The following is a 24178-nucleotide window of genomic DNA, read 5'->3' on the forward strand; positions in this document are numbered from 1 at the left end:
CTTTGTACTGCGGGAATCTCTGGATCTCATTAGAAACAACGAAGCTTCCTATTGCTACAACATATATCTAAACTAATGATGTTTAAAGAAAAAAGTTACTTAGTTCAGTTTTAGAGGTTTCAGCCCATGGTGGGTGGTCCATTGGGCCAGTGGAAGTCCATCCTTCTGATGGGGAATGTCTTGGGGAGCAGAGGTGCTTACCCATGGTTAGGCAGTAAGAGCAAGAAGAGACTGGGGCTCCACAGTCCCCTCCAGGGGTATTTTCCTAATACTCAGAAGTCCTCCCAGGAAGTCTTTTTTGTTTCTATCACCTCCCAGACATGCTAAGTTGGGGTCCAAGATTTTAATGCATGAGTCTGTAGGATTCTTAAGATCCAAATTATAGTAGTTGGCTAGATTAGGGGTTGGGTTAGTGCTTATTTGCAGTTTAAAAAAGCTGTGTATGTGTGTGTCCATTTGTGTGTGTGCACACACACATTTTGTACATGTGTAGAGGACAGAGGAGAGGACCTCAGGTGTTAATCCTTGTCATCTCCCTTGTTTGAGACATCTTTTTGTTGTTCTCTGCAGCATGTTCCAGGCTAGCTGGCCCCAAACCTTCCAGGGCTTCTCCTGCTCCCATGTTTAGTCTTGCTGTAGGACACTGATTATACTGTGCACACTACCATGTCTGGCTATGCTTAGATCCTGGGGATTCAAACAGAGATCCTCATGCTTTCCTGGCAAGCCATTTCCCCTCTGAGCATCTTGCCAGTTCCTCTTGGAATGTTTCAGAACAGCTTGTGGCACAGGGCTCAGCAGTCAAGAGCACTGGCTGTGCTTCCACGGGACCTGAGTTCTATTCCCAGCACCTACACGGCAGCTCGCAACCATCAATAACTCCAGTTCTAGGGAATCTGGTGTCCTCTCCTGACTTCTGTGATATATATACATAAACATGGACTCATACACATAAAAATCAAATATAACTGTTTAAAAATAAAACTACACGTGTCAGATCTTTCCAGATGAATTAATCAAGACCTCAGAGGCTTTCCAGGTGAGCATACCATGCAGCTCAGTAGAGAACCGTCAGAGCAGACAGCTACTCTGCTCTGAAAATGACTTCCTTTCCTGACCGTTGCCCTCGGGTTACACATGCATGGACACATGCTGCTTAGAGCCCTACATGTATGCACCATGAAGGCAAGGTGAGTGTGTGGACATGACTGCCTCAGCCTGGGGCTCACAGATAGGCTGTGGAGGCCTGTACTGGGTCTGTTTCATGGTGGCTGCTGACTGGGAATTGGCAGGCCGGCAGTGAACCTAATCAGAGCCTTTCCACAGTGCCCTTTCCCCCACATCTGCTTTAGTATGCTAGGATAGGAGAGAAATAAGAAGGCTTGTTTGGGGGGGTTGACATTTCAAGTTAGGAGACCTCCTTTGGCTGTCCAGATTTGTACCCCACCCCCATCGCATACCTCCATTCTGAACATCACCCCCATTGCACATGTCCACATTTCTATCCTCCAAATTCCAAGCCAAACCGGTGGAGTTCTCTGAATGAGGATTTGTGGGCCCAATGCTCTTCAGCTTCTGACCATCTCTGGTTCCTTCTATCTCTTCTGTGCCAGCCCTTTACCTCACCCCAAGACCCTTGTTCTCTGTTTCCAGGTCTTGGCACTTCAATCCTCATCTCTTCCTGATCCTGCCGCTCATCCCTATGGGAGATCACTGTTCTGTTGCGAAGGGTTTGAGGTCAGCTGCAGCCTGCCTCTGCTCACTCCTTACCTGCCTTCAGATGCTGCCCTAGGCAGCCTTCCGGCCAGTGAGACTGCACCCGTGTTCTCATGGGCCACTCCTTTAGGTCTCTGAGTCTCTGTACATCTTCCCCCTATTCATGGAGGACTTGGCCCCAGCAGCGGTTCATTAGACATGTCATGGGTTGTCTACTAAGGCCCTCTCTACCTTTAGGCTCTGTCAATCCTGGCTTGAGTGCAGTACCCTCCGAGCCCCTAAAACCTTTTTCCAAGTTGGTGGTCCAGCACGGTTATATGGGTCTGTGCATGTAGAGCCTCTCTTTTGATACAGATGGGACTTCCATTTGTTTCTGGAGGGCTTGGGGTCTGGAGCTCCTGCCGTAGACACAGTACATTCTTTGCCCTTGGAACCTTGTCTACTTGCCTTCCAGCATTTACAGAGCATGTAGGGGATCAGAGGTCCAGTATGGGCCTACCATTCTCCCTCTGAACACTGTCTCACACCTGTGTCCTGAGCCCAAGCCATACTCCCTGGGCCCTGCACACACCCACACTGGTATGCTTATGATGACCCTTCCCCCCACCTCCTGCTCTCACCCCCAGCACCTGTCCTCAACTCCTCGGGGTGTTCTAGCCTTCTTCTCCTCCTCCCCCTGGTGTCCAGTTTATCCTGCTTTCTGGAATACTCCTAGAGTCAATCAACCCTCTTCCATTTTTAAGACCATCTTACACTCTAGCTTAGGCTAGCCTCAAACATCTGGCAGTCTTCCTGCTTCGGCCTCCTCAGTGCTGAGATTACAGGTGCACACTGTCACATTTGATGTATTTATTTCCAAAGAAACTAATCTTGAGCTTAGGATGTTAATGTATCTGGTAGAGTACTTGCCTAACATGCTTGAGGTCCTGGGTTCAATCCCCAGCACGGCATAAACGGTTTGTGGAGCTACTTACTTGAAATTCCAGCACCCAAGAGGTGGAGGTAGGAGGATCAGAAGTTCAGGTTTATCCTTGACCACAAAGGAGTTCAATTTCAAGGCCAACATGGGCTACATGAGACCCCATGTTAATAAAAAGAAAAGGGAAAAGAAGTAAATTGATCTGGATGCCCCTTCTTCCTGCCCTAGTCAACTGGGAATACACACTGTAAGTCTGGGGCAAAATTAGGGGCGACAAGGCCATGCTCTTCCTGGAACTCATTCTCTAACTCCTCTGTCACCCTACTGTGGCAGAGAGAGGGAGGCAAGGAATGTATGAGGATGTCAGAAAAACATCCAGTAAGTCCCACCAAGCTTGCCCCCTCTAGTTCCCCACCCCACCCCAGAGCTGTTTTTCCTGTGCCATTTTCTCCACCTAGAATGTTTGGTCCTCTGCCATCCAGCACCCATCTGTCCCCCAGGGCCTCAGTCAGATGATACCTTCTGTAGGAAGAACCCTCAGATGCCGCCATAGAAATGGCATGTTTTCTCCCACATTGTTGAGGGTTGGAATTTGGAATTTACTCATAGACTACCCTTCTCCCACCAGACTCTCCGCCTTTGGAAGCCTACGGTGCTGCTGCTGTTTGCTTCTGTCACCTAGCCAGCCCTCCTAGGTCAGTTATGTGAAACCACTGAGCAGAGCTGGGTGAGAGAAGACTGTTTCTGGCTGTGTCCCTAGCACCTGTGTGGAACTGGCATGTGGCAGGCACCAGGGAGATTTTTCAAGGGACCAAATAATGAACAAATGAACAGTCAGATGCAGAGAGTATACCCTTCCTGGGGCCGACACGTCAACCATTAAGAGTTGTTCAGCATTTCTAGCTTTCTCGGTATCCGATCTGGGGAGTGAGATAGATGCTTCTGGATATCCACATCCTTCAGTGAGTCAGGCAGGCTCTACTGAAGTCAGTCACACACACACACACACACACACACACACACACACACCCCAGTGGGACACACACAACCAGATTTGCTCGTTTCCTCCCCTGTCCTGCCTCACCTTTCTCCACTATGAGTCTAACAGATGTTCTGGTCTGTTGGCCTACATGAACTGTGTGCATGTGTGTGCATGTGCACATGTATATGCATGTGAGCATGCGTGTGTTTGTCTGTGTGTCTGGTATGTGTGTGTGTCTGTGTGTATGTATGTATGTGTCTCTCTGTTTCCCTCTCTTTCACTCTCTCTCCCCTCTCTCTGTGTCTATGTGTGTGTCTGTCTCTGTGTGTGTTTCTTTCTCTCCCTCTCTCTGTGTATGTGTCTGTCTGTCTGTCTGTCTGTCTCTCTGTGTTTGTTTCTGTGTGTTTCTGTCTGTCTCTCTTTGTATGTGTGTGTCTCTGTGTGTTTCTATGTGGGTAACTCTGTGTGTGTTTCTGTCTCTCTGTATGTGTGTTTGTGTGTCTCTGTTCCCCCTCTGTCTGTCTGTCTCTGTCTGTCTCTGTCTGTCTCTGTCTGTCTCTGTCTGTCTCTGTCTGTCTCTGTCTGTCTCTGTCTCTCTGTCTCTGTGTGTGTGTGTGTGTGTGTGTGTGTATTCTAGCTAGTGACTTTAAACTGTCTTTAAATGATTGCTCAACTTGAAAACCCCTTCAGGCTGGTGTCTGGGGTGGTTTGGATCACTGTTCAGCATTTCATTCCTTTCTCCAAATTGCTTGTTATTTCATTTGCATAAATTTTAGTGGTAAGATACTGCCCCAGGCCTAGGAAGCTCAAACAGACCTCTTAATGGGGCAACTGAGACCAGTGGTGGGGATGTAGTCTTGCCCCTGCACACGCGTCTGCAATTTTCTTAGACTATCCCCTACCAGAGCTCTGACAACTGTGAGCTCTGGGGGATACAAGAATGTCCTACTTCCAGGGGACGAGCACAAGGCTCCACAGCTGTACCCCAGACACTGCCTCTCCCTGACCTCAGCCTGTCCCCCTCTCTCTGCACCTTGTCACCAAGGGCCCTGTGTGGTTAAGAGACAGAGGCCAGATGGACCCTTGCTCCCACCTGGATTCTGGCATCTCCTGCTGTCAATCAATCTATCTTCACCTCTTCATTGGGCAAGGGTCTGGTGCACCATCAGGTCATGTGTAGGTAGGAGCTGGGGTGGAATAGGAATGGGATAGCCTGAGCTGCCAGAGATGAAAAGACATAAGATGAGGTAGCCGTATGGGGACAGACTAGGAGACAGGCTGGCAGAGCTTGAGTGTGGACTGTGCTGGGGGGCTCAGGACTTGTGGACTGAGGATAGGGATTTGTTGAGGATCATGGAGGCTGCTCTTAACCCTTTCTCTAGAACTGAGCTTTGCACAAGGCATGCTCTGGGGGATGCTATGAGCAGACATATTTGGGGCTTTACTCTCCCCTTGGGTGGTAATCCAGTGGTTCAAATAGTCCCTTTTTTTGACATAGGGATGGCAGAAGAGGCTGGGAAAGCTGAGCTGGGACACTTCTATGGGTACCATGGGAGAAGAGCTTGGCCAAACAGATCTAAGGGTTGTAGTATTCAAGTTAAACATTTTTAGGCTGTATTGTAATGCATCATGATTCTATTTGTCTATCTACCCACCTACTCACATACCTCATTCATCCATCCCTCTCTCCCAGCCATTCAAGATCCATCTAACCATCCATCCATCTATCCATCCATCCAGAATGGGCTTACTGGATTCCAAAATTTCTGGCAATATACCAGTAAGAGCTGCTGGTGACATGGCTTAGAAATGGGATCCAGGAGAGACTACAAGAAAATGACAGGTGAACAGGGCTTAGTGATGGAGCAGATAATTGGGCTCGGATTTAAAGAGTGGGCAGGAGGTAGCAAAGGTGACGTCCAGATTTCTAGTTCAAATGTGTGGGTAGATGAAAGACAATGGTGGAAGACCCCTGGATTTGGGAGGGAATGTCATGACTTTGATCTTGGTCTATGGAGAGTTGGAAGCACCTTGGAGTGATTTAAGATAAGGAGAAGGCATTTGGATAAACATGCCAGAAGCTCAGAGATATCTGGACCGGATATATAAACATGGGAGTCATAACTCCTCAAAAAGATAATAATTGAGTTAGGTGAGATTACCAAGGAAGATAGTGTGGTGAGAGGAGACTCCGTCTCCCCTAGAAGCAGTTTAGCATTAGCTACAGGATGGAGCAGGTTAAGCCCGAAAGGGAGTCAGCACCATGAGGATGAAAAGGCTTGAGTGCTATTGAGAAAATTAAAGGAAGAGAATAAGGTCATCCCTGAGTATCTGAGGGATGGATTCCAACACTCCTGTGCTAACAAAACCCTCAAAGTCCATTAAATAAAATGGCATGGGTTTTGCATGTAACTGCACATCCTCCTGTATGGTTTACATCACCCCCAGATGACTTGTTTCACCAAATACAGCTTTATGAACAGTTGTCTGTGTATACTCAGTACAAGCACACTCCCCCCCCTCTTCTTCAATAATTTCAGTCTGATGAGGCTGTTGTATTGGAATACCGAGGACCAAAAGCTGAGCTGACTGCATTGCTGAAGAGATGAGCAACCACTGTCTTAATGGCCAGTGGTCTAGTCTATGGTGGCTACAGGTAACCTGAGCGTGGGGGCAGGGAAGGTGGACTGTTGCTGTAGCTCGGGGTGAGTCAGTAGACGCTGAGCTGATCAGGGAAGGGAGATGTCGTGTAGGGAGGAGAACAGCCTGAGCATCTAAATAGGATAGAGTAGGGACCAAGGGGGAAGAGGCTGGTCCAAAGTACAGCTGACGAACTGGCTGTAAGTAAGGAGAAGACGGAAGGTGTTAGCCTTAATGGATGTAACCTTGGGGTTGACTGGCTACTTATTAGGGCTTCCTTTTACCCTGAAAACAAAAATGGAGGGCACAGATTCCCAGGAGGGACTTGACAGAAGAGAAAGTTGGTGTTACTCCAGGACAGACCCTTTCACTCATTTAGTGACTCAGTTCTGCTTTGAGTTCTGGGAGGGGCAGTAGTGACATATCCTTAAACCTAGAGGTATGGGCACAAACCACATCAGGCCAGTGCAAGGACCATCATACCTTCAACCAGGGACTCCTTGGAGATAAGCTGGTCTCATCTGAGGATTCAGAGATGTTGAGGCTCCCCTGTGACCTATTTGTGACCTCCCCCTGGTGCAGTGTCCTGAGCAGACTGCCATTTGTTTATCCATCCTCCTGGGATGGACTCTAGTCCCTGGACCACCTCTGTGTTCAGTGTCTCTGGCATCTCTGGTAGAGAAGCTGAGGAATGCCTGGAACAAGTCTTGTCAGTCATGTTCACAGTAATGTCCGCCACCGTTGGCAGGTGGGTATCATCACTACCCTCATTCCTAGATAAGGAAGCTAGTGGATGAGAGGTTAACAGACAGCCAAGTTCAAGTATCTTGCTCTAACCTGTGACAGATAGGATCTGAGCCTGCATGTTTGGCCCCAGACTCACCTTCTTCCTTACCTCGTTAGGACAAAGCTGAGGTAGATAAAGGGGACTATAATTAGTCTTCTTTTCTGGTCCAGCAAGGAGGAACAGGCAGCTCAGGTGACTGGCCCAGCCCACAGGTGGGAAGTGAGGAAGGCTCAGAGTGCCTAGCTTCCTTTGCACCTGCTGCCTTGCCTCGGTGGCATTTGCCCGTGATCCCCCATGAACACACAGCAGTAATCTGGCCCAGACTCTAAGCCCGGTGAATCTGCTCTGCAGCTTGTTTGCATTTGTGGAGTTAATTTGCTTTCCAGACAGAACCACAGACCAGTGTCCCAATCTCCTCAAGAGTGCCCCTCCCTTAAGGGTCCTAATGTTTGCCCCATGGCTCCCAGTATGCAGCTGCTGGCCAAGGGAGGGTCAGAGTGAGAAGCAGCCAGGCTGCCTAGGGCCAGGGGCCAGCGATGAGGCCAGCACTGCCTCCCCCTGAGGCCAGCCTGCTCCTCGCCTGGTGCTGGCACATGAAATCCGAACTCTGGAGGGAAATTTACTGCACAATAAAGGAAGAATGGCCCACTTTGGGGACAATTAAAACCACATTACTGTGGAATTATAGAGGACGCCGGGGGAATTAGCCACATGCAAAGCAGCCAGGAGTGCCAAAGCCAAGAAATGTGGGCGATCACACAGGGCTCCCCTCCTCCAGACTTGTACAAGGGACCTGTCTGGTTTTCAAACCCTGGGAAAACATTTGCAAAGACTACCACCAAGAGATAGTCTGAAGATAACCTTGCCTGGCCTTGCATGTACCCTCAGTACTTCTATTCCAGTTAGAGAACCAACTAGGTCACTGGGCTGAGGCTAACAGGGGCAGCTCCACTTTGCCATTTGCCCATAGGAACTTGGAGCTGGTGCTGAGTGGCTTCCAGTCCCATTACCACTGTGAGCCAGGTGAGCTGTTGGGGTCTCCACATCTTTAGTTGTAAGATGGGGACAATAAGACCTTCCCTGCTTGGGTCTGTGGGCATGTTCGATGAATAAAGTATATAAAATCAGGTCCTAGAATCTCCATCTTTTAAAGATTTGTGGCTTCCTTTAATAGAATGAAGGTCTGATTGGACCTTCATATGCTTGGGCTCGATACTTGAAGAGTCAGCCAATCTCAGATCAAAAATATCTGAAAAGCATTTGCATCTGCATTTTAAAAATGCACATTTTTTTTCTTCCTAGCATTTCCTTAACTATCCAGTGTGATCACAATACCTGTTGTAACAAGTTTTAGAATTAATCTGGGAGTGATTGAAGGTATATAGGAGGATGGATATGTGCTAGGAAAATACTGTGTCATTTCATGTTAAGGGACATAAGTAAGCATCCTTGGATTTCAATATCCATGAGGTTCAGATTGTTTTGGAACCTATTCCCCATGGACACTAAGGGACCATTGTGAAGATATGTGTGGTGTATTTGGTACCATCTTTCCATCTCAGCCTCCTAGTGGATGAGAGAAGGTAAGCTTCAAAAGTCACAAATTGGATAGCTCCAGCCACTTAGGACTTAAGAATCCCTCAGAAACCTCTGACCTCTCTCATATACATCCCTCACTCATTTTCATGGCTCTCCTTCAAGGTGATGTGTGTGTGTGTGCACATGTGTGTGTATGGTGGAAACATACAGGAAACACCATACACACATGTGTGTGTATGGTGGAAACATACAGGAAACAGTGGGTGGACTGAGGGGCCTTCTAAGGTGCAGAGTGAGGATTCTTGCAGCTGTGAAGACTAAATGGCTCTAGGGTGCACAGAGCCACTCTGGACACATCACCTAAGCATGTTCCAGTGGACAGAGTTAGCAGCAGTGGCAAGTGTTGGCTGTGACTACCCATCCTAAGTGCCCCCTGGTACCCACTTCTCCCAGTTGTCCACTTCATCTTCCAGGTGGTGGCTTGGCCTGCATTCTCTGTCTTTTATAGACTTCCCATAAGCTCCTCGCTCCTTTTGGATGCTCAGAGTTTTAGCATGGAGCTCCCTTCCAGTTTGTGGGCAGGGCCTCAAGGAGGGGTCAGCCTTTCTTATTGACATGCACAGGGCCTAAAGCAAGCAGCCAAGGAATTTGGTACCCTTTGTTCCTTGACACAGGCTCCCCTTTCCTGAAAGGGTCTGTCCCCTTAGAGGTCCTTGCCTAGTCTCTAGGATGGTGTATTATCCTTAAATACAGGAGAGATGTTCAGGGTACTTAGCAAGTAACACTTCACAGTGCCAACCTTGAATAGAGATGCCAGCTGTGGGCTGTTACATTGTTGCAATCCTGTTGCCTTTGAAACCCCCAGAGGTGACTGCATTTATTTGATTGTCTGTAGTATGTGTGTGCCAGAACACATGTGTGGACGGCAGAGGGCAACTTGCAGGAACCGGGTCTCTTCCTTCAGAACCATGTGAGACCCAGGGATTGAAGTCAGGTTAACGGACAGCAAATGCTTTATCTGCTGAGCCCTAACTCAGCGCCTCTATTGCTTTGTTGCTGCACTGCATCTGTAAGCCAATGCGGTACAGAGATACTATTGTACTCCAGGAGGAGGAGCTTCCGTGAGCCGTGTTCTGCCTCACTGAGACCCTTCCAGGAGAGCTACTGGGATCCAGTTTCTACAGATAAAGTCCCTATGTTTGCTCTCATGTTCTGTCTCTTTCTCATATGCACAGTGTAAGGAACCAGTGTCATTTCCAGATTTGACTCCCTGTCTTAACTCCTGAGCAAGAATATTCACGGAGCCAGACCTAGTTGTAAACCTGTAACAGCCACTTAGCCCCCAGGCCCAGAGGTATCTGTTTGAATGTTTCCTGAGTTGGTTTTACCTCCTTTCCAGAATGGACCCTCCTGGATCTTGTCCCTCTACTTGAATGTCTCTAGGGATGGTTAGGTCACTCACATCCGGAGGTGACCCATTCCAGCTTCTGTGGTTAGCTGGAATTTGCTGTCCCCTGTCATTTCATCTATGTGGCGGGTCACCCACTTTCTCTTCCAGGACATGATTTTTAATTAAAGTCTTTAATTATAATCCCATAAGCCCTTTACTGATCTCTAAATAAATTTTACCTACTGAACTGATTAAAATAACCAGTTCCAGGATTGGGGCTCAGAGTCTGATGAGTTCCATCACAAAGCGTGCCACGATGAAAAGCTCTTTTGTTAACTTATTTTGGGTCACTTAGATGGTACTTGCTTTCTTCCACCCTGACCCATAATAGTGAGATCTTTGCATGTCAAGTTAAGACATTCTAGGGAAGAAATAAACTTCCAGGATGCCTGGGTGAGGCAGAGTAGTGTGTTCATCATTTCTATATGTCACACAGTGGGGAAGCTCCAGTGGGCAGTGCCTTCCCCTTTCCTATACTTCTCCATATGGTCTTAAGAAGTCACAGGATGTGCCAGCAAGTGATGCATACTTTAATTCCAGCATTTGGGAGGCAGAGGCAGGTGAATCTCTGTGAATCCGATGCCAGTGAGTTTCAGGACAGCGAGAGATACATAGCGACACCCTGTTTTGAAAACAAGCAAACAAACAAGAGGTCATAGGATTTCTGTTCTATTTCAGCAATGGGCACATGTAGAGGGAGGAACAAGTTGGCCCGGAGCCAACAAACACTACAGAACCAGACAACTCTAATTCCCACAAAGCCTAGTGGGACTGCTCACTCTGAGGGGCCCCTTTAACTTCTGGGACTCACCAGTGCTAAGACCAGTAGAGTTGCCTTAACATTAGGCAAAGTATGAACTTATGAGGGTAGGGACCTGATGGGAATAGAGGATTGCTACACAAGCCTGGGGGTATTATGACAGGAAACATCACTTCCTCCAGTTCATGTTGTAGGCATCCTGTGCCCTTGACTTGTGAAATCTAGCAACTGTAATTGTCAGATGACTTAGGAAAATGAGCGTGGACCTACAATGGCTCACCAGAACCCTGGTGTCAGCCTGTGTTCTTCATGACTAGGGTCCTGTGTCAGTGAGGCCATTACAGATGGGAAATGACTCCAGGGAGCCGGGAGCCAGGCTTGGCCCGTTCCCCTGGCAAGTCAAATCCCATACGTCCAGTGCATGGAGGCTGTGCACCACTTCTGGGGAAAGCGATTGGAAAGAAGGCCCCATGCTGCAAGCAGGCATCTGGCAGAGCATATGAGTCACAAGGCAGAGGATTCCATGGCAGTGCTTTCCCTTTCTGCTTTCCAGCAGAAGGGGCAAGCGTTTTTCAGACTTCCTTTGCTTTGAATATTAGCGAAGACATTCCAACAGGCAGGGGGCGGGGTTATCAAGCTCGGAACAGTGAGACCTTTGCCAGGCAGGAGAAGGATCTGGAAAGTGCCCTGAACTAGTTAGGTGAAAGGTTAGCTATTACTAACTATTGCCAGGTTCTTGGCAAAGTCTCTGCCACATTCTTCCCATCTCTTCCATAAGAGGGTAACTTGGAAAGCCATTCCTGTCCCAAGCTCTGTGTTGCCCTGGGTGAACAACATCTTCTTTCCTGTTTAGCTCTGTCGTGCTTGGGGATGGGGTAAGGTCTTTCTGCTGGAAGTCAGCCTCTGGATATATATATATGATTTGTCTGTATGTATGTCTGCACCATGTGTGTGCCTATTGCCCACAGAGGGCAGAAGAGGGTGTTGGGTTCCCTGGAACACATAATAGACTGTTGGTAACTACTGTGTGGTGCTAGGAATTGAACCTGGGTTTTCTGGAAGAGCAGCCTGTGGGATAATTTTAACTGCTAAGCCACCTCTCCAATCCCTTGGACCTACATTTTGAAACCAGTTCCCCCCCCCCTTGAGAATAATAAAAAGACTTTGCATCTCTTCAGAAATGAGCAACTGTGGAAGGTTCCAGAACAGGGCGGTGACAAGTTGACAGGAATGTTCAGAGATTTGGAGTGAAAGGTTGCTTGGAGGTGGTGAAGGTCTAGAGTTGGGAATGGAATATAGTAGGCCAGGGATGACCTCTCTGGAGGAGGAGACAGGGCAGAGTGAGGCCCACCCTTTATCAGCCTGGGGCCAGGCTCTGGAGAGGGTGGATCTGAGGAGGGCTGCTGAGGAAGAATTGATGACTGCTCAGGGCTTACCCAGACCTCTGCATTTCCTTCACAGAGAGGGCCTGAGAGGGGTGTTTGTGTAGTGCAAACTTTGAGTTGTCCTGCACAGGGAAGGCCTGGGACAGTTAGGAGAGGATCATTTTAAAGCCTTAGGGGGAGGCGGAGCAGCCAAAAAAGGGCAGAGGAAAGAAAAGGCTAACATGTTTACAGAGAAAAGGAGTCAGTGGAAAAAATGACGGCAAGGTCAAGTAGATTTGGGAGATGGCCCTGCAGTCAACAGAGGGGAGGGGACAGTGGCTATGTACAGGGGGGAAAATGAACCTCCGAGCCTTGGCTGTACTCTCAGGAATGCTCCAACTCCAGGGCCTTACTACTGCCTCTGGGTCAGGCCCCAGTCTCAGAACCATCCTTTGCTGCCCATTCACAGGACTCTGTTCACTGGAGGGTCTCCCTGTCTTGGATGGGAGGTGTTTTTGCTCACAGAGGGAGACAGGGCTGGCCAGACTTCAAGCTGTCTGTCTTGACCCCAGGCCTTTCTCCAGATGCCCAGCGGCTTGGCTGGGTGGGGGCCCAGGCTTTCTTGGCAGCTTCTTTGTCTGCCTGTGGACAAAGGGGCCGAAGGTTTCCCAAGCCCCACAGGTGTGAAGAACTTGTTACTGTAGTGTTTGTTCAGCCCTATTAGTGGCCTGAAGGACTGTTGACAGAGGTCTGCTTTGTGATCAGACTTGGCTAAAGCTCCCTAAGCCCTCAACAAACACTGGCCACTTATCTCAGAGACTTTATCAGAAACCATCTAAAGCCCTCTTTGGCAGGCAGGCTTCCCTGACCCATTCACTCGGGACACTGGGTTTCCAAAGCACTTTCCACATTTTTTTTTCTTCTTTCTCCTACCACCCACAGCATCCTTGATATCGGAATAAAGCCTTCGTAGGGAAGAGGTAGTTAGGTTTTATTTTCAAGTTGGAATCTTAGGATAAAGGGCTCTTTAAACCCGTCTTCCGAGAGGACACACTGAGAGGCAGGGGGCTGCTTTGGGAAAATTTAGCTTCAGAGGCTTCTGGGTTGATGGGAATGAAACCCTATTCACTTACTGCTCTTTAGTCTTCTCTTAAAGCTCTTCAGCCTGTTCCAGCCTCAGAAACTACAGTACACACACACACACACACACACACACACACACACACTTTAGCCTGTCCAACCTCAGATGAAACTACAGTACACACACACCATGTGTGTGTATGTGTGTGTTGCTTTCCAATATGTCAGTAGCTACATTAAACCACCCATAAGAGCAGGCATTGTGACTGTGTATATAATACTCTCCGGTGTCTGTAAGAGATTTGTAATCATAGTAAAACTGAACAATTGTAGCAGCAGACTAACAAAAGCTATGTTCCTACTGTTTCTAAATATCTTATGGTGGCGTGGGAGGCTGTGAGCTGAAGGAGCCGGTGCTGTGATGTATGGTTGGACTGTTGACCTGGTAATGAGTCAGAAGGAGCACCATCTGCTCAGGTGATCGAAGATCACTGGCCCAGGTCAGGGAGATGGGAAACCTCCAAGCACCAGGAAACTTGCTTTGTTGTTAAAATAGTTTCCTTTGCCCAGGACCCTGAACAGTGGCCCACCATGCACTCCCTCTCTGGAAGACCCAAGCACTTACTATTTGCTGCACCCTTCCTCTCAGCCCTGTGTGGGGACCATGCTTGCCTGTGGTTTTTATTACATTGAAGTTGAAAAGAGTCATCTTCAATGATTGGAACCTTGACTGAGACCAGACTGTTTTGTGTCCCCTTTGTCCTCTCAGTAGTTACCCACGCCCTTGAGTTTACTCCAACTGATCTCCACGGCACTGTCTTTGGTTCCAATCTATAATCCTTGCATTAGCAGTGGGCTTCGGGCTGAGCCAATGGAGACAGTAGCATCAGCTGACCACACCTGGGCATCTCCAGAGGCTCTGTCTTGCTCTCTGTTGCACCCCAGTTCCTTGTGTAGCTCTGGAATTATATAGTAGCATTCAATAAATAATTGTTGACCACCAAAGTGTGCCTGCAGCCGGACTTCCCAGTTATAAAGAGACACCTACAGTCTGCTACGTAAATGAACTGGCCATCAGAATCAACCTGATCTAGTTTACCTTTGAATACAAACTGCTGTGGGGCTCGGAGCTGTTTGGGCCCAGCTTGCATCAGCTTCTGCTCCAAAGAGAGGTTTTTCAGAGCTTGGCTCAGCATGATCCCTTGGTGCAGACAGGAGGCAGGTGTGTGCAGCCCTGGCTGCTCAGCTGGGCCTTTTCATGAGTTGCCACAAACTAGACTCAGAAGACACTTACTGTGGGAGGAATATTTACAATTAATAAACAAGAGACAGACAATTTCTAAATAAATAGTGTACCAAATAGAGTAGCAAGGTCATAAATAATAAAAAAAAAAGGAATGGCCTCCAACTTTTTAAATAGCTCGCAAATATTTTCATGACTTTGTGCCAATTGTTTAAGAAGGTTTTTTTTTAAAAAAAAAAAAAAAAAAAAAAGGTGAAGCCAGAAGTCTTCTCACCTCCTTGAAGGCCCCCTGCTGTAAGCTCCACCCTCACCTTGATAGGAGGCCCTTTCTCTACAGGGTGGGTGACAGTCCAGCTAATGCCTTTTCCATTTGGTTCCATCATTCAACATAAGTCTGCAGGCTGAAGCAGCAAGGTCACCTGAGAGTTTGTTAGGCACAAATCTGGAGGAGATGGGGCTGTTGCTCAGTTTGCAAAGCAAGTGATGCATGCATGCATCATCCAGCATGCATGCATGGTCTAGTATGCATGCAGTCCTGGGTTGTCCCAGCACTGCTTAAACCGTGTGTGGTAGCAGACACCTGTAATCCTAGAAAGGGAGGCAGAAGGATCAGAAAGTTGGAGGACATCCTTGGCTACATAGTGAATTTGAGGTCAGCTTGGGCTAAGTGAGACTCTGTCTGAGAGGGAGGGAGGGGATGTACATCTGGGACTTGGCTTAGTGGTGCATACCTGTAATCCCAGCACTGGGGAGGCTGTGGCAAGAGGATCACAAGTTCAAGGCCAGCCTGGGTTATACAATCATACTCTATCTCAAAGGAAGAGAAGATTCTAGATGGATCCCCAGCTGAACCAGTATGCAGATACAATTGGACTGGTGAAGGTAGATCATCCTGGCCCCTCTCTGACTTTCTTTTCAGTCCTGTCCTCTCTGTCTGATCCTAGAAGGACCTAGCAAGATGGCTGTCTGTCTTTGGTCTGTCCCAGTAGCTCTGCTCATAGCTGGGAGATCCCAGGTCTTTCATGGACCTGTCTCCCCTCTGGGAATAGAAGCACCATGAGGCAGAACTCTGACTTGCTTCTGAACTTCCTAAAATCAAACCAGATTATGTCTCTTTTTCTTTACATATACTTCCAGAAACAATGAGGCGATCCAGAAGAGCTGCCCATGTTCATGTAATCTGTGTGCTTTGTAGTGTGCCTCTGAGAGGAAGCACAGGGAGCCTCAGGTGAGGGACCAGTTTCTTTTATTGAAAGCATCCAGCCTGGATGGATGTGGTGGTCCATGCCTTTAATCTTTGTACTTTGAAAGCAGGAAATGATGAATCTCTGTGTATTCAAGGATAGCCTGATCTATGTAGTGAGCTACAGGACAGCCAGAGCTACATAGTGAGACCCTGTTAGAAGAAGAAGAAGAAGAAGAAGAAGAAGAAGAAGAAGAAGAAGAAGAAGAAGAAGAAGAAGAAGAAGAAGAAGAAGAAGAAGAGGAAGAGGAGGAGGAGGAAGGAGAAGGAGGAAGAGGAGGAAGAGGAGGAGGAGGAGGAGGAGGAAGAAGAGGAGGAGGAGGAGGAGGAAGAAGAAAGAAAGAAAGAAAGAAAGAAAGAAAAACAAAATATGTACCCAGCTTGCAGATGGTGTTTTGTGGGTTATTTTTTGTCAGCTCAGAGACAGGCATGTAAATCCAGAATTCTCCTAGCAATTCTAAAAAAAAAAAAAAAAAAAAAAAACAGGCATCTTTCTAAAAAAAAAAAAAAATGCTTTAGAGAGGAAGAAAAAACTGAAGCCAACTGCTTATTGATCCATCCATCTATCCACTCAACAATCCACCCACCCATCCACCTATCCATCCATCTAATTATCCAATCTCATGATGGCTGAAGGACAGAGAAGGGACTTTGGGGCTAAGACCGGGGCTTCTGACAGGACCACGACCAGATGGCCTTTCTGCTTTCATGGACAGGCCAGAGACCCGAGAACTTCAGAGTGACAGTGTCAGGATTAAGTGCTGCTAGATGCTTTCTGGACTGGGATAGTCTTGGTAGGTGTGTGACTTAGTTTTTGAGGTGTTCTGGGTAGAGAATCAATACATCCATGTTTTTGTAAACTCATTGCTGAGACTTAGTTCTCTGTGTTCGGAGCCCTGGGGAGAATCTGGCACGTAGATGAGGGTTCTTTTCCGCTAAAGTACGGAAGTCTATTTAAATGGGATTAAATTGCTTAATCAAAGCACAAAGATGAATTTAAATTAGTTCAGAGTAAGAACACAGGGAAACGACAAGACTGTGCCTTTAGGATGAGGGCCAGGCATCAGATCCTCTAGGCTCTATACATCTACCTGTCTACTTTCTGACCTTTCTCTCTGCCTGCCCATGCATGTACCCATCTATTTAGCTACATCACTCAGCAATCCACTTATCCATCTGTCCACCCATCCTACACCTACCTTTCCCTCTGTCTATTTCATCCACCAATTCATCCCAGTCATCCATCCCATGGACCCATCCATCAACCTGTTCCTCTATCTCCCCATCTACCCCATCCATCCATCTAATCACCAATCAGTTAATCATCCCACCCATACCAATTTGTTCTCGCTCAGTCCACTTATTCTACATATCCATGTATCTTCTTTCTTGAGTGTTTGCTTTCTCTCAGTTGTACAACAAAAATGTAATCAAGGCTTGCTGTGGGCTTCTCTGTGTGGTCCCTAGTGAAGCAATAAAGTTGATTAAGAGCATCTGGCCCACTTGATCAATGTGAATTCTGATGGGTCTGCTCCCCAGTCTGGCCGTTTCCTCTGTTAAAGGAGGAGCCCCTTGGGCAGTTGAAAGTACATCCTGTCTCTGTATCTCACACAGTACATGCATGGACTAGCATGTAGCTAGAGAAGTGTGTGTGTGTGTGTGTGTGTGTGTGTGTGTGTGTGTGTGTGTGTGTTGACTATAACTCAGCTGCAGGTGCCAAATGGCTGAGCAAGTTCCAGTTGACAGGAGACATGAACAAAATGGCTTCAAGTTGGAAGTTAACAACTCAGAGGACATTTGGGGTGGGGGAGGGAGATGGGAGTTGGCTCTTGGTGCCTTTTCTCTTTCCTGTCAGGTTTCTAGTTGAGGAGTGGAGTTGGGGAGTCCTTGCTCCCTACCCCCCCCCCCAATCACTCCTTCTGAGCCTGAGACACAGCTGTAGAGGATGTGACTTATCCCAACATGATAGCTAGCAGGCACACAGCGTATGAGAGACCAGAGGACCCCTAGATAGACTACCAAGTCACTCCAGTGGTAGAGGCTCCTTGATCTGGGCCAAGCTAATCCCCCAGGAGGGTCTCTGCTTCCCCACCCCCATCTCTTCTGAGGTGACCTCTGTTCTTACAAAGCTGCCCTTTCCTTCCCGCCTTGAAATCTGATAATGAAACCAATACCCAATATTTTTGCCTGGGAGAGAAGCAGGAGATAAACAGGAAGGTTCGGGGATTAGGGTGTCTCTCCGAGGCAGAGCCCACGGCTGCTGGGAATTGGGTGACACCTCTTTGTGGACCTGAGAGATCCAGATGTGAGCCACTCTGCCCATTGCATTTTTTCATCTGTGTAGAGAAAATAAAACAAAGAGAAAAGAAAACAAGCTATAAAATACTTTGCAGAAGTCTGAGCATGGGTAATTATCACTTGATGCTCTTTGACAGCCCCAAGGAGGGGCAGGGGGTACTTTTTGATGTTATCCTCAGAGTTTTCTTTTGTATGACCAGTTGTTTGGAAAGAACCTTTTGTTGGTGTGAGGTGTGCATAGAAGGAGATCTGGCCTGAGCTTTCCCAAGGGGTAAGGAAGGCAGCCCTGCATTCCCAGAAGGGCTCAGAGGCCTGTTGGATGCTGGGCAGCTAGAGCCTCCTTTACAGAGGAGGACATGAGGGTGTGTCCACCTCCATGAAGAACCTAAAGATGCTGCTGTGAGGCCATTCTATGTGCAGTGGAGGGCAGCGAGACCCTGGCGATCCTTGTGGATTCCCAGTCCTGTGCAGGTGCAGCAGGTCTTTGGGTTTCTGTTCTTGCAGGAAAGGTCCAAGTTCTGGCCTGTAGTTCAGGTTCAACTGTTCTGTATGGTGATGCTGGTCACCTTCTCTGGGACAGCAGGGAGACCTGCCTGCTGTCAGCCAGGACTGTACTTGATGACTCTGGTGCTGGGCTGGCTGGCCGGTCACTGAACCTCTCTGAGTAAGTCTTATTCCTTGTCTCGCTGAATGAGTCCAAAAAGACAGTGTAAATGTGGCATTCCTCCATGTAGAGGGTGGGGCAAAGATGCAACTTCTGTGTGTACTCTACTACCTGGGGACACCTGCTCAGGGACACTTCCCAGGTTCTTGGGAGTCAGATCTGTTCTCTAGTCCAAACTGGCTTCCAGCTGCTTCTGGACTGCAAGATAGGCACTGTCTTAACTCCACCTCTGCTTGTCAGTTGAGTGACTAATGGGCACATGATTTGGGGACTGATTCCTGGAAGAACATTTAAAGAAGCTTGTAACACCAGAGAGCAAAATCCAGAAATTCACAAGTAAAAATAGTATCCAGTAAGGAAACCAATAAAAACCATTTACAGCTTATATAGTAGAAAAGGCAAATGTTTTAAGCTATCCATAGGGAGAGAAAATTTGGACCATGGCCTAAATAGGCAAGGCACACATGGAGATGGAAATGTAGACAAAGGAGACACACCCTCTCTTCTGTAGTCATAGACACAGGTGGATGTCGAGTCTGGGCCTTTTCCCCTGACAAGTTGCAAACATTTTTTTTTTAAATGTTGATACCAAATGTGTGTGTTGTTATTCTTTTCAAGGGTGTGGTGAAATGAGAGCTGTCACTTCCTGCTAGCAGGAGGCAAAGCCAGTTCAGCCTTCCTTGAGGGCAACTTGGTGTTTTCTGATCCAGAGTTAAAAATATGGAGCTCCAGAATGTAACTGAATTCTGCCTTGAGGACTGTACTAGCCATCATTAGCCAGAGCAGAGTTCTGATGTGCATGTTCAAAGGTGGTTCAAGGTTTGTAACATGGCCAGCAGGGAACAGCCTGGCCGGCCAGCTTTGAGAGATCCTGATCACTCAGTGCGCCTGTCTCAGACTAAAGACCCACAATGTCAAAGGACCAGACAATCTTTAAAAATCAAATTGACACTAAAAAATGTTTATTCTGAGAAAAAGACTGCAAGGCTAGGGGCAAATGGGTATGATCTATATTTATAAAGTGTATTAATCAGTCCCATAGCTGGGCCCGACAGGAAGCCCCCATGTTCTTCTCAGTGGTTGGTGGAAACAGGAGTGTTCTTCTCCCTTTCCTCCTTTGTGTTTTAAGTGTATGGCATTAAACATCATTTCTCTAGAAGTTCCATAGCATGTGTACAGAACATACAGCATAAAGACAGGGCAGGGAATATGAGTATCCCTTTGGGGGATGTGCTTGGGGCTTCATCTAAGCAAGGATGTGTCTAGATGTGGACTTAGAAATGACACTGAAATCGCACCCCTGGATGGGAAGATGGCTGCAGGAAAGGAAGACAAGCTGGCCTTGGAATGGGAGGGCTACTCCTACACTCAGCATGCTTTAGAAATGACCAGAGTGCAGGACAAATGAAGCAGGAGGGGTTGGGAGGCTGGGGAGTAGAGGCTGAGTGAGTAGGTCTGGCTTGTTAACAGCCCCCTCCGGACCCATTCCCAGGGCTGTGCTAAATGACTGACTTATGGACACCCTCAAATTGGTGCTTAGAAATCCTGCTCTGGTCACAGTTGTCTCTATGAAGTGACTCCAGGACTCCCCGAAGATGCAAAAATCCCATCCCTTCTATAAAGTGGCATCATGTTTGCACAGAGCCTACATATATTCTATGTCTACATAAAACCCCTTATTAAAACTTATCTCTAGCTGGGTGGCGGTGGTACACACCTTTAATCCCAGCACTTGGGAGGCAGAAGCAGGCAGATCTCCAACTTTGAGACCAGTTCTAGGACAACCAGGGCCACATAGAGAAACCATGTCTCAAAAAACCAACCAACAAACACAAACCTCATTGCTAAATGGCGTATACTGCATGTAAATGTCATGTAAATGAACATACTATAATTTTTAGGGACTAGTAACTAGAAAAATAATGCATTTCAGTATGGATGCAATTTCCTTCCAGATATTTTGGATCCACATAGTTGTCTGAACCCTACGGAATCAGGCAGACAGAGGCAGAAAGGAGAGGAAGGGGCAAGGTGGAGAAGGTGCCTCTGTGTCCAAGTAGAGACCTCAGACTTGGAAGTGAAGGGTTTGTGGGTCAGAAGCTGAGAGGTGATGTGAGATACAGAAGTTAGATCCCATGGGCATCAGGAAAGCAGGGTAAGAACTGGCCTCTGAGCTAAGTGTGTAGACCCAGGAAGTAGGAGGGAGAACAACTGACAAGGGGGAGAGCCACAGAGAAGAAAGCCAAGGGTCCTCTGTGGTGCTGGATGGTGGGAAGGAGAGGGGGCAGCTGACTCCAGAGTCTCTGGTGGCAGGAAGAAGAGTAGGAGAAAGGAGGTGCAGGTGGTTGGTGTACACAGAAGCCTGGGCATCTGGGCATGGCCTGTTCCTGCTGAGAGACTTAAACACATTTATTTCTCCCAGCTCTGGAGGCCTGCAAATCCAAGGTTATGGCGTTCGTAGTTCGTAGGAGGCCTCACACATGGTCCTGTGAACTACTCAACCAGCGTTTATAAGTGCCCTCGGAAGAAGCAAGGAAAGGTTTCTAGAGCAAGACTCTCCTGCCTGGAGCTGGAGGGGTACCTGGGATGAGCCTCTTTGCAGGGTGTCTGTCATCCCACCATCCCCTTGTGATGATGATTTCTCTCTGTTCTCCTGCAGCCTGCAACTGCAACCTCCATGCTCGGCGCTGCAGATTCAACATGGAGCTCTACAAGTTATCGGGGCGCAAGAGCGGGGGTGTCTGTCTCAACTGCCGCCATAACACTGCGGGCCGCCACTGTCACTACTGCAAGGAGGGCTTCTATCGAGACATGGGCAAGCCTATCACCCACCGGAAGGCTTGCAAAGGTAGGTTGTCTTGGGGGTCAGGGAGCAGGGATTTTCAGGGACACTAGGCTCCCTCTCTCCCCCTCCTTCCTTTCTTTTCTTTCTTCTAGTTCCCCTACAAAGTGGAGTAGACTGAGGTGTGCACACATACCCTACCCACCCCCCTTCTTTCAAGGCCTCCCTGGTATTTGGAGGTGAAAAGCAAAACAAAGGGTCAATGGAGACATGGCTCAGAGAAGAAAGCAGTAGGTGTGATCCCTTAGGAGAATGCAGGGCCAGGCTCCTGCCACTTCCCCCTTTGCTTCCCTCCTCCCCAACGTCTCCTCAGCACAGGTGTGCTGCATACCAGAGGAAAGAGAGTCATGTTCAGCAGGCTTACTGTCGGGACAAAGGGCCCTCTTTTTCTAGCCACTCACAGACATACTTCTTTGGATGTGTTCGCACTGCCTCCCGTCCCACCCCCATCACACACAGAGACACAGTCACAGGGAGGTTGGCATTTCAGGATCAGGGTCTTAGGAGGAACATTTAACCCATCTGCAAATAGCTTTACTCTTCGGGATCAAGAAGAAAAAAAAAAAAAAAAAAAAAAAAAAAAAAGAGAATGGGAGACTGGTTTTATTCACCGGAGCAAACACTGTTTTAGCTTTCTCGTGTTTGTTTTCTCATCTCACCAACAAAATGAAGCAAGCAATGGTCAGATGACTCTGGGGGTGAAATGTAGGCCCCCTAGCCCTGACTCAGGAGGGTGCAAAGTCACGACAGACAGCTTTGGTGAGGAACTGCAGGGGATGTCCCTTCTGGATGCTGCTTAGCCTCTGAATGAAGCAGAGATGTTTTCCTAACCAGAAATACACCACAGTTTGGGTAGCTATGTGCAGACTGACTATATGTGACTGGATATGACTTGAGGGAGCCAGCACACAGTGAACATACCTCATGCAAAGATGGCAAAGAAGTTCAAAACATCAATGGCAGAGCTTCAGCTAAGCGTGTGCCTTCTGAGCATCGAGCCACTTCTGCTTCTACAGATGCTTCCTTAATAACTAAACAACAACAGCCAAATCCCACTGGCTCTGCAGACTCTCCTCTGAGAGAGAACTCTTGGATTCCTCATGTACAGATGGGCAAGGTATCTCTCAGGATGCAGACAGGCCCTCCTCCCATGTCTTTGGCCAATGGCTGCCTTTGCTAGTTTGCCAAGAGAATTTAAACATAAAGGTGGCAGGGGCTATTTCCAATTCAGAGAGGAAAAACAGATTCAGGAAACAATGCTTCAGGAGACTCTGAGGATGGGCAGGTGGCTCAGGCAATGAAGTCCAAGGATATTCTACATTGCCAGGAAGCAAGAGCAGGGCAAGGCCAGGGAGTTGGTTTGGGGTCTTCAGAGAACAGAGTTGGAAGATGTCCAACTCCTTTGCCTATATCCAAAGTGGCTGCTGTCTCTTTTGCAGAAGAAATGGAAGCTAGGATCTCATAAACAACTGACCAGTGTGGATTTATTGGCCACTTGGCCGAGAACTTTAATCTATGTTAGCCACGTCAGTGGGCAGTCCTGTGCCTGAGAACAGGAAGAGCCAGGGTCTCCCTGAGGAAAGAGGCTGTGTACTTACTGTCCTGGTGGTTTTGCCTTTGGGGCAGAGATGCACAGCTTGCTTTGCCAGCTGGAGCTAGGGGTGGGGCAGGTACAGACAGAGGAGGGGGTGCTCTGTGACTTCAAATGCTGGAGCCAGCCCTGGTGGCCCCATCTTCAGTTGCAGTCCTGGATATCAGCTGTCCCCAGCCTTGGTGGGAACCCAAGCATAACTTGGAGAGGAAAGCTGAGCTGGATCTCGGTCAGGGAGAGACTGGAAAGTGTGTGTGGAAGAAAGGAAGTGATTTAGGAGCTGCACCCCTTGGTGAGGAAAGAGAGTGTGATTCTGTGCACTGATGGGTGAGGAAGAGTATGGTGTGAGTAAAGGCCTTGCTTCATGATTGGTGTGAAAGGGTTCTCCTCTGATTAAGGGGCAAAAAATGTGACAGAAGTAGCCATTTGATTGGCGGAGAAGGTATCCCTAGAGAATTCTAGGTCTCTATCTCCTATACCCTTTCCTCCCCAAGTGTTTCCTCCTTAGGAGATGTGGGAACTTTGAATACCCTCTTGCCAAAAATTACCCTGGTTAGTCTGGCAGAAAGGAGGTTTAAGAGTGGTTCAGAGGCTGTGTGGGGAGAGAGGTGTGCCTCTGAGTCTCGTGGTGAAAACACCTACCCCTCTTCCGCCACATGTGACTCTTCTGCCTATCCTATAAGGCCACATGGTTTAAGCATGCAAGCTTTTTGGTCGCCTGTTCTGTGTTCTTGAGGGCTTGTTCTTTGAGGAGTCTGGATCATTTTCCCTAACCCTAGCCTCTGATGTACCCAGGAGGAGCCCCATGCTAGGCCCTCACAGGAAGTCAAGACTTCTTTGCTTTATCCTAATTTCACAGAGGAATTGGGACAACCAGCCCTCAACTCCCAAGTTGGCTTGGGAATGGCAGTGGGGCCCTCTTTACCCCCTGACTTCTCAGGGCCTGGGAGGGGCCTGGGCAGGGGGCCCGAGGCCACCCATACACTGCTGGTGATTGGCTGGCTCAAGACCTTGTTCAGTGTCGAGCAGGGGTGGACCCAGACAAGAACAGCTTGGAGCA

General features: G+C 48.1%; 1 protein-coding gene across 4 annotated transcripts in view; it reads left to right on the forward strand.

Moving 5' to 3' along the window:
- Positions 1-24178, forward strand: part of Ntn1 (netrin 1) — a 189764-nt gene that overhangs the window by 99942 nt on the left and 65644 nt on the right. For all 4 annotated transcript variants that reach the window (XM_076936578.1, XM_076936580.1, XM_076936579.1 and 1 more), the window contains exon 3: positions 21345-21533. In XM_076936578.1, the coding sequence (XP_076792693.1) occupies positions 21345-21533 (189 nt within the window). The remainder of the gene's footprint in view (positions 1-21344; positions 21534-24178) is intronic.

Source organism: Arvicanthis niloticus, chromosome 6 (assembly GCF_011762505.2).
Source record: "Arvicanthis niloticus isolate mArvNil1 chromosome 6, mArvNil1.pat.X, whole genome shotgun sequence".
Classification (NCBI taxonomy): Eukaryota; Metazoa; Chordata; class Mammalia; order Rodentia; family Muridae; genus Arvicanthis; species Arvicanthis niloticus.